The 10520-nt window shown below is 55.9% G+C and overlaps 1 protein-coding gene across 1 annotated transcript in view; it reads right to left on the reverse strand.

Annotated features, from left to right (window-relative positions):
* The window catches only part of CFAP57 (cilia and flagella associated protein 57), an 82519-nt gene that overhangs the window by 8459 nt on the left and 63540 nt on the right, over nucleotides 1–10520 (reverse strand). The window contains exons 18-20 of the mRNA XM_004699700.2: nucleotides 8338–8454; nucleotides 5226–5360; nucleotides 5003–5146 (exon numbers count right to left, since the gene is read on the reverse strand). Coding sequence (XP_004699757.1) covers nucleotides 5003–5146; nucleotides 5226–5360; nucleotides 8338–8454 — 396 coding nt within the window. The remainder of the gene's footprint in view (nucleotides 1–5002; nucleotides 5147–5225; nucleotides 5361–8337; nucleotides 8455–10520) is intronic.

A 10520-nucleotide genomic window follows, 5' to 3' on the forward strand; every position in this document is an offset into this window, starting at 1 on the left:
CCCCGCGTGGGGAAAGCTCCTGAGGGAAGTGGGGTCTGAGGAAGAGTGTTCCTGGCTGGAGCCAAGAGGGAGCGGGCAGGACCTGAGGACCAACCTGGAGGATGAGCAGGAGGACAGCAACAGGAGCAGGGCGATCGTCACCGCAGGGATCGATGGGATCCCTGCCACGTCCCAAACCTTTGCACACCTCACCTCATTGAGTCCCTACAACCGTCTTGTGTGGAAGCTATTATCAGAGTCATTTCCACATGAGGAGATGCAGGCTGTGCGGAGTGGGACAGCTAGGGTTTGAAGCCAGCTGTGCCTGCCTCCTGCCGGCCTTCTTCCTGTGTCTGCTTGCTCCCCTCCCACCTCCATCACCTCCGCTCTAACACCTCCCATAGAACAGTGGGCGCCCCGGAAGCCCCAGTGGGTACAAGCTGGGCTCCTCTAGGAGTGGCTTCCAGGGTGGCTGTGTCCTGAATGCTGTGGTCACACTGAGATCATCTGGGAGTGTTTGGTGGTAGCTCTGTGGATGAACAAGGGAGCCACACAGGTTTTCTCAGTCCATTTCTGATCCCTCCCTGGCTGGGATGACCTACAAAAGCCCTCCCGGCCTCCAGACTTCCAGCAGCTACTCCACTGCAGTGCCGTGGAAGGCTAGCCTGAGCTCCAGGGGGTGCCAGTTCTTGGGGCAGTGAGAGAGACTGGTGGGAAACACTGAGGCCAGTTTATGTCGTTGGGGCTAGCTGCTGTCCAGTGAGCCCTGATTTATGGGTGGGCCTCTGCACAGTGCCGTCTGGTCCTGCGCTGTCCCCACCGCCGGCTGTGGATCCTTGTGACCCAGGGGAGTCTCATTTTCCAGTCGCCAGGCCTGCTGGCCTAGTGGTGACACTTTGGGCTGGGACCCACAAGGCTGACCAGCTACTCCGCAGGAGAAAGATGAGGCTTTGTGCTTGGCATCGACTCCAGGGCTGTGACTTTGTTTTTTGGTTTGGCTCGCCAGGCCCTTCTTCCTCGTCCATTTTAGTCTGGAAGCTCCCCGGAAACCTATTCAACGTCACAGCAACGTGCAAGCCTCCACTGTGCATGAGGTGCACTGGCTAGGAATCAGAACGGGTCTCTTGCACAGGGGCAGGCATTCCACCATGGACCCACCACTGCCTCCGAATTTATGGAGGACTCTCTCCCTGAGCTGCCTGGACTGCCTTTGGCCCAGAGCGACACCACAGGGCCACTGCTGGTCACTGACTGATGACGCAGGCTGACCTTTCACCGGGATCCTTGCTCGAGAGGGAAGGGAAGGGCCATCACGCCCCCTGCGGGTCTCCTCGGAGTTGACACCCTAAGAATATGGCCGTACCTGGTACCCGGCGGCCGTAAGGAAGACACAGGCAACAGCGCAATTCCCTGGTTGGCAGCCGTGCAGCAGTGGCGCCTTTCTGGAACGTGAGTGATGCTGCCACATCTTCAGGGTCCAGCTCAAATGCCACGTTCCTCCAGGCGTGCTGGAGCCCCCTCCCCAATCCCTGTCTAAGGCGAGTGCAGCGGGGCAGGGCGGTGCTTATCTGTACTGGCCTCAAGCTCCATCACGGGGCCTCCTTGAGGGCAGGGACCAGTTGCCCAGGCCAGCGGGCGCATTCTGGCTCCTGGTGTCCCGAGCGTGTCTGGGTAGAGCTGGGCGCCGCAGCCTTTTCCGTGGTGGATAGTCTGGAGGGAGATCGCCACGTCTCTTCTGAGGCATCTCTGCATGGCTCTGAACCTCCAGGTTCTGGTTAGCATCCGAGTGTGTCGACCGTTTGTACGACCCAGGGACTTGGAACTCCTCTCCAGGGCTTGCAGTAGAGCCTGGCATGTCACAGGCCCTCTGAATAATGTGCACGGAATGAATAACGTGTGTGTGTGTGTGTGTGTGTGTGTGTGTGTGTGCGCCCTATGGCAACCCTCGTCACAGCTGCGTGGGCGCTGAAGGGCATCCGAGTCTGAAGCGACAAACAAGGTGCCGGCTTCACCGTGGCCGCTCTTTCCCGATGAGTTTCTCTCAGGTCCCGTGTCTGCCCCGCCTCCCTCAGGCTGATGGACTGCGTGCTGGGCTCACCTGCAGGCACAGTGTCAGCCAGCTCTTGTCACGAACCTGCCCAGACCCTAGCAGGTGCATCAGGAGCCGGGGCCACTGCGGGGGGTTGGGGGGGTGTCTGAGGTCAGCAGTGCTACACCTCTCTCTGCCTTGCCCTCACCCCCAACAGCCCCGGGGCACGCACGGTTGTCCAGTCTCTTCCCCAGGATTGCTGCCCGGGGTTCTTGAGGAGATCTTGAGTGGAAGGAAGGAAGGAAGGAAGGAAAGAAGGGAGGGAGGGAGAGAAGCAGCGTTTTTGAGCACCTATTCTGTCCTACAGGGTCCCCAGGGGTCAGAAGCAATACGGCAGCAGTGGCTTCAACGTTCCATTCCGTCTGCAAAGCCAAAACCAAGCCTCTGCGTGGCACCAATGGCTAACCTCTCAGCTGTTCACTGAAAGTTTGCCTGTTCGAGTCTGCTCAGACACACTGATTTCTGGGAAAGCAGCCATGGGAGATCCCGCAGACCACAGTCTACTCTGCCCCACGTGGGGTAGCCAGGAGCCAATCATAGGCCAGGCCTTTATGCCTCCTATTGACGGCCAACTTCAGGCCAACTTCAGCCCTCGTTCATCTGCTGAGCTGGGTGACCCAGGAGGGAGGCTGGCCTGGAGAAGTTAGGGGATTTACCCAAGGCCTCCTGGCCACATGAGTGACTGTGGCAGAGTAGGTCCGCACGGGACAGGTGGAGGCCCGTCCCACCACCCTGATGGGGACACATGCTGGGCCCAGGCCTGTCGGCATGACCTGACGCTGTCCCTAGCCCTGGCCCTTTTAGATCAATGCAGGAAATCATTTATTATTATTATTGTTTAGTCACCTGGAACTAGTGATTTTTGTTAACTTTCCTCCTTTTTTGGAACCCAGTGTGAAAAGCAAGGAGTCCCTCTGGCCACAGGGTGGGGACGCGGAGCTCTGCTCCTTGCGGGCTCCCCACCCCGGCAGTTTTCCGGGACACTTCTGTGACCCCATGGGGCTCCACAGCATTCGGGTCTACACTCTGCTCCAGAACACATTTTTCGGGGGACGGGGTGGCGGGTTTCCTTGTCGGATGGCTCCTATTAGGCCTGGTGAGCTGGAGGGCTGAGCAGGAGCCCTGCGTAGGTCTCCTGGGTGCCCTTTGCCCCTGACACTGGCCCCACGGGGACTGGGAGCCTGCTGTGAGCATCCTCATGCTAACACCTGCACCCTCTGGCTGGCCTGCGGGCTTCCATTTCCTTTCCTTCTCCTGGGAGTGGCATTTGCTCGGGGGTCCACTTGTACAGAGAGATGGACCCTCAGATGACCCTGCAGGCCTGTGACTCAGCCATCTCACGAGCTGACGCCAGCTCTGCAGGGGGTCCCACCTCCTCTGCCCAGCGTGCTAGGCCCCAAGGGTCCTGCGGGCAGACTCTGTGTGGGGATTTGAGGCCCCGAGCAACAGCTCTGGGTGCCCACTGCTGGAGCAGAAGGGTCTTGCCAGCTGAATCTTCTCCTGCGGCCAGCTCTCTGCTTGTTTTCAGGGTCCAGCAGCAGGGCATGGCAGTGATGGTTTGGGCTGGTTTTAAGACAGCACGAGACCAGGTGGCTAAGCTGGGAACTGGTTTGTCTCTGGCTCATAGCCACTCATCCCCATTCCAGGGTGCTAATTGGGGCATTAAGAAGATGTAGACGTAAATTGCTAGGTGCTTTATAAATGTGAGGCAGATGTTCTCTTTTGATATTAACGCACCTAATTGCCTCCGGTAGTACTGATACCCAATCCAAAGTCTGGCAGGAGGGCCCTGACCGGCCATCCTGATCCAGTGCTTAAGCGAGGCTGGCATGGGATTAGGCTGTCTGAACAGCCGGGGAAGGTATCTGGGAGGTGGGGGTGGAGAACTCATTAAACCCAAGAATGAGAAGGGACTCTGAGGGTGGGTGGAAGCCGGCTCTGGTCCCAGGAGATAAGAGCAGGGAAGGCAGGCACCTGATGGGGATTGGCATGTTCCGGGGAGGGGCCACATGGTGTGGGCGGCAGGATGAAGAGCTGCCGGGCAATATAAGGAGAAACAAGGGTTGGAAAAGAGGAGAGGAGCAGGTGAGTGTGACCCAGAAGAGCAAAAGTGACAGGGCTGAAGGCCCGTCCAGAGGGGGGGAAGGACACGGGGGTGCTTTGGTTAAGGCTGGGGCCAAAAGGAGATAGGGCGCTGACTGTGAAGAGAGAGGGAGGCAAAATGGATGGTTGGTGCAGGTGCGGCAGGGAGCCTGGATGTCCCTAAGAACCCTGTGGGTGGAGCTCAGGGCCATGGCCACAGCCCGGATGAGCACCGGGAGGCACAGGGAAAAGAGGAGCTGAGGGGAGCCCTGAGGGGAAGGCAGTGGCTCCCTGCACCCATACCTACGTACCACTGCAGCCTCATCAAAGGGAGCCCCGGTGGTACAGTGGCTATGAGTGGGGCTGCGATCCTCATGGTTAGCAGTTCAAAACCACCAGCAGCCCTGCGGGAGAAAGACTGGGCTTTCTACTCCAGTAAACAGTTACAGTCTCGGAAGCCCACCAGGTGGTCGCTATGGGGCAGCACGGACTCCATGGCCGTGAGTTTGGCGGGGACACTAGGAGCCAGAAACGACTTGATGGTGGTGGTGTTAGTGGGTCCTTTGCCGCTCTGGTGGCGTGGTGCTTACGTGCTGGGCTGCAGCTCAAAAACGCCCGTCGCTCCTGGGGGGAGGATGATGCACTAGAGCCTTGGAACCACGAAGGGGCTGGCCTACCCTGCCCTATGAGGTCCCCTTGAGTCAGAGTGGACTTCCTGGAGGGGAGTCTGAGTGAGTTTGGACATGGCGGCGTAGGAAGGCCGGAGGATGGGTCGGCCCGGAAGGGCCCTGGATGCCTCTCTGGTGCCTGCTGACTGGGCCCCGGAGGGTGTGAGGGGCGCTGCGCGGGTACCTGCATGATGCGGACGTAGTCGGTGCGATGCAGCTCACCCTCCTTGACCACCTTCTTCTTGAGTGTGGCCAGATTCCTCTCCAGGTGCTCCCGCTGCCGGGAGTACTCCTGCTGCAAGTCACTGTTCAGCCCTGCGATCTCCACCTGGTGGGGCCAGGGGCACATGCTCAGGGAGGAGGGAGACCCCAGGGAGGCTGGGCAGGGGGCAGGGGGCTGGGCTCACCATGTCAGCTCGCTGCACGTACTTCTCAAAGAGACCTCGCACCTTCTCCTTCAGCAGCCGGGGCTCCTGGATGTACGCCACGCAGTTGTGCAGGTCTGTCTTAAATCGCTTCACCAGAGCTTCCAAGTCCCGCTCCTGCAAGCAGAGGCGTGTGCTTCTCAGTGCGGCCCAAGGCACAGGTGGGGCTGAGGTCAACAGAAGGGCACCAGGGGCAGCTGCTCTTGCACTTACAGCTGACCTCCAGGGATCCTATTTGGCAGGCACGCAGCTGAGAGGTGGGGGCACCAAGCCTCAGGTGCACCTGCCCCAGCCTGGGCACCTAACCTGGATACCTTACGTGGAACTTCACTCTTGAGAGGTCACACAGAACCCGTCCTTTGTGGGTTCTGGACTCATTTCAGGACCACAAGCCTTAAAAATGAGAAGGGACGTCAAGTGGTCACACCCCCCCACCCCCTTTGTGAATCAAGATGGACAGGCTGGATTCCATTGTAGATCCTTGGGCTGGGGCATCCACATCTCTCCTGGGAGTGGGTGGCTGTTAGGGACTGAATTGTGCCCTGTCCCCGTAGGTGTTGGCCCCTCCACCTCTGTACTGGCCGATGTAATCCCACACAGGGACAGAGGTTCCTCGGTTATGTTCCTGAGGCACCTGAGGCAGTATCCGTGTGTGCGCTGTATCTTCGTCTTATCACCGTTGGGAAGATTAGATAAGGAGAGAAGTTTGCGAAAACGAGATAGATACCCCGTGGAGAGGCACAGGCAGCCCAAGGAATGCTGGGGTTCCTGACAAGGGTCCGCCCAAGTCAACCGGGAGAGCCTTCTAGAACCAATGGCCCAAGTGTGGACAACAAATAGTTTCTTCAAAGCCACCCACGCCTGGCGTTTCTGCCATAGCAGCACCAGGAAAAAAGCCGGCGGGGCGGCACGGGGCGGGACGGGGCGGGGCGGGGGAAGACACAAAACCGGGCAGACGGACTCATTTGCAGACGAGTCTAGATGCCCTCTCTCATCATATATTTGAGACCGTCTCCCCTTACACCCAACTTAGGAAGAGCCTCGCTGCCCTTATTCCTCCCACATCCCATTAGACACTCGCCCTCCGTGTCTACCTAGCAGTATAGTGGTCTTGTAGATGACCCAGAGCCCCCAGGTCTGCGGAGGGCAGGGTCCCTGCAGCCTGTAACATGATCTAGTATGGAGCGGAATGTGGAGGTTGGGAAAAACAAAACTCCATCGGATTCAGCAAACAGGGTCAGGAGCAAGTCCCCACCTGGGAGCAGAAGACCTCGTTTCTTGAGCTGGTTCTGTATGTGCTTTGACGTTCTGTGGGCCTATCTTCCTTGCTTGTCACGTGGAGGGAACAGACGGCCAGGAGGTCCTTCGCTGGATCAGTTACCACTGATGGCAACCGAGGCCTGGCGGCCCGGGTGTGTCCCAGCTGAACTGCTTTGGAGGGCGGGCGGTGACTGCTTGGGGGAGCAGGTCCCCAGGCCTCTCTTTCGTGTGGGAAACTGCCACTGAGGGAAATATGATGGGGACTGTATTCCCGAACTTATAACAGAGGGAATCTGGAAAGCTAGTTTTCCATGGTAGGAAAGCCAACACTTTGGTCAAGTTAAAGTCCAAGTACATTATCCTGCTTTAAATATCATTCCCACAGATTCTCCCCTAACAGCTATGCTGCCTTAAGTGAGCACATGGTTGATTCTATCTCCCTATCAAAGCAGACATTCTTGTTATCGCCTCCCGCCATGGCACCCATCCCCCCTCATGCCTTCCCCCAATGCAGGTAATTAGGTTTCCTCACCTGTGAGCTCAGGGACTTTACTGTGGTTACCATCCACCTTGTGATATATGTAACTCCTGAATATGCATGTCTCATGGCTACCTACAAATATCCCAAGACAGTAAAGACTCTCTCTCTCAGTGCGGACCTAGCTGCTGAGATCAGGGCCTCCCTGAGCATGCTACCATAAAATGTGTCTGACTCCAGGACCAGTGGTGTGAGCGGCGATACTGGGAGGGTGGAGGGAGGAGGGGTGGAAAGGGGGAACCGATTACAAGGATCTACATATAACCTCCTCCCTGGGGGATGGACAACAGAAAAGTGGGTGAAGGGAGACGTCGGACAGGACGAGATATGACAAAATAATAATTTATAAATTATCAAGGATTCATAAGGAAGGGGGAAGCGGGGAGGGAGGGAAAAAATGAGGAACCGATGCCAGGGGCTTAGGTGGAGAGCAAATGTTTTGAGAATGATGTGGGCAATGAATGTACAAATGTGCTTTACACAATTGATGTATGTATGGATTGTGATAAGAGTTGTATAAGCCCCTAATAAAACTATTTTAAAAAAAAAAGACTCCACTCACTCACCCACTCACTCACTGACTCACTGACTAACTCACTCACTGACTGACTCACTGACTCACTGACTCACTGACTGACTGACTCACTCACTGAATCATTCACTCACTCACTCACTGACTCACTCACTCATTCACTAAAAATTAAAAAAAGAAAAAAAAACAAAGGAAAAAAATGACTTAAAATGTGTCTGACTCCTTTACTTCACTCTCTCTCCTATCTTCTATGACTTCACTATGATCTTTATATAACTGTACAATTGTGCCTATGGACCCCTCGGTTGTTAGAAGCTGGTTTACTCTGACACTTTTGAGGTGCCTCTGGGTGGATTCCAACCTCCGACCTCTGGGTTAGCAGCTGAGTATGTCAACAGTCTGCCCCAAGGTCCCCAAGCCTTAGCAATCTGTTGGAAGTCAAAGCCTCTAAGCCTCTAAGCACAGACTACAAATGGCCTTTCCCAGGCCAAAGCGTCAGATTGCTGGGAACGTTCTTGCACAAAGGACTGCCCACCCCGTCGCTCGCTTTCCCCAAAGTTGTTTCCTAGTGTCAGATGGCTCCAGCCATGCGAATTTGCCTGGGTCTGAACGCAGGTAAGGCTGTGAGCAAGGCGCGAGTGTGGATTAAAGTGGGAACTGGCTCTTGGCACTGGGCTGGCACAGTCTCTCCCATGCCAGCCGCCCCTTGCAGTAGGTACCAGCTGCCAGATCCGAGCCCCGCCAGACTCAGAAAACCCTCACACCTTCTGCTTCTCTCTGCGCATCTCCTGATCGGTGGCCTTCAGCTTCTGCCACAGCTCCGTGATGTTCAGCTCCAGCTGCGTGTTCTGCTTGTGGAAGCGCTCCAGCTCAGCCTCCATCTGCGGAGCAAGGGGAAGAGAGTCAAGAACAAGCGTGGATGGACGTGGTCTTTGAGACCTGGGGTCTTTTCATTGGACTACTGCCCTAGAGACGGGGTCTTTCTTTCCTTGTTCCCACCACGCTTTCTGGAAGGAAACTTCTCTTCACCTTTGTGATCTTAAGAGCCCAGTCCCTGTGCCCTCCCCTGTCCCCAAATGGGTATGTTAACCCCCACTCAAGGGCTTCTATGGGCAGCCTGTACCCCCTTCAGAGCTTTCCCTTTCTCCAGCCACGTGGTGGTGGCGGTGGTCAGCTGCTGCTGAGCTGGCACTGACTCATGGGGGCATTCTGTGGAACAGAACAGAATGTCTGTTCGTGGGTGATCTTCACGCTTGGGGAGATGCTCCAATCTATTGCTGTGGCTACTGGGCCAGCCCCTCTCCCCGAGGGCTCTCCTTGCGTTGGCTGGCCTTTTACCATACCCAACACGATGTTCTTCTCAGCCATGCCAGTCACTTGCCTGTCTTGCATTCCATCTGAATGTATCAATGACCACAGCTCTAACGTGAGGCGGGCTCTCTAGAGAGGCACCTTCCTCGTCTCCTCCGTGAAGCTGGGCACGTGGATGCGGACCTTGCAGGCCCAGTGGCCGTCAGAGTCCACTCTTGAAGCACAAAGGTGGGAGGGACCAGCAGTGTAGGTGCCCCCATGAGACAGGAGAGAGGAAGTCAAGAAAGAGCCTCCGCCTGGTGTTCCGTTGAAAACATCTTCAAAAGCCCAGCCGAGGAGAATGTCTCCTCTTTAAAAGAAAACTACACGCAGGGAGGGAGGGGAAAAATGAGGAGCTGGTGCCAGGGCCCTTCGTGGAGAGCAAATGTTTTGAGAATGATGTGGGCAATGAATGTACAAATGTGCTTTACACAATTGATGCATGTATGGACTGTGATGAGTTGTATGTGCCCCTAATAAAATTATTTAAAAACAACAACAAAAGAAAACGTAAGAACTATTTCAGAATTAAACATTCAAATATAGCATATAAAATAATAAATAAAATAAAAAGAAATTACATCACCATCAGCTGGTGGTTTCAAACTGCTGAACTTCCTGTTAGCAGCCTCACTCATGATCACTGCGCCACCAGGGGTCCCAGGTCCACGGGGTAAAAACACCACTTGTCTTTTTGACAGGAATTGGAGCCTGCAGCCCTTAGTTGATCTCATTCCTACCAAAAGCCAAGTGATGTTTTTACCCAGTGAGCCTGGTGGAGCCTGGTGCTCCGGTTAACAGGGAGCTTCCGGGATGATTTGGGAAGTGGTGGAGGTGAGCGAGAGTTCCCTCGGTTTTCATGGTTGGATACAGGACTCCCTCTAGCACATCCTAGGCCTTCAGGTCAGATTTCCCGAGGTCCTACAGGACCTCGTCTCTCTGGAGACTGGGAGGGCTGCGTTTCGAATGTCATCTTTATTCTTGGAAGCATTTTGCACAGACAGACTAGCCCTTCGGTACTGAGTCTACCATTAAGAAAGGACTCCACAAATACTGGTGGGGCGAGCGAATGGACAGCAGGCACAGTGGGCAAAGGGGAGCCCCAGTGACGGAAGGACCGTGCTTCCGGGAGAGGAGCGAGACGATGAACTTGCAGCGTGGGCAGAGCTCCTCAGACCTCGTGGCAGAGGGCGCTCACCAGCCAGCCAGAGGACGGCGGAGCAGAGGGTGTCTGCAGCTAGAGAGGGGGCTCACTAGGAAGGGCTGGCCCGTTGTCCCAGGCATAGGGGATACGGAAGTAAGAGGTCGTTTTTGTCTTCAAGCAGCCTCTGGTCTAGAGGCAGTAGGGAAGAGTAAACCAGACGTGGGGGTCTAGTAATGCCAGAAATGAGCTCACTTCCCAACGAGGCCTGGGATCAAGCCCACACAAAGCCGATTCTTACTCCAGGGAGGCCAGACGTAGCTCTGTCCTCCAGCGTCCCCCCCCTTCCTGACACCGTCGTCCTCCATACGGTCCTCTCTACTTCTCTGCTGCATTCGGCCATTCATTGCAAGGGTCACCCCAAACTCAACTGTTCTTATTCACGGGGATGTCATT

Source organism: Echinops telfairi, unplaced genomic scaffold (assembly GCF_000313985.2).
Source record: "Echinops telfairi isolate 266 unplaced genomic scaffold, ASM31398v2 ScPeMD7_443;HRSCAF=831, whole genome shotgun sequence".
Lineage (NCBI taxonomy): Eukaryota > Metazoa > Chordata > Mammalia > Afrosoricida > Tenrecidae > Echinops > Echinops telfairi.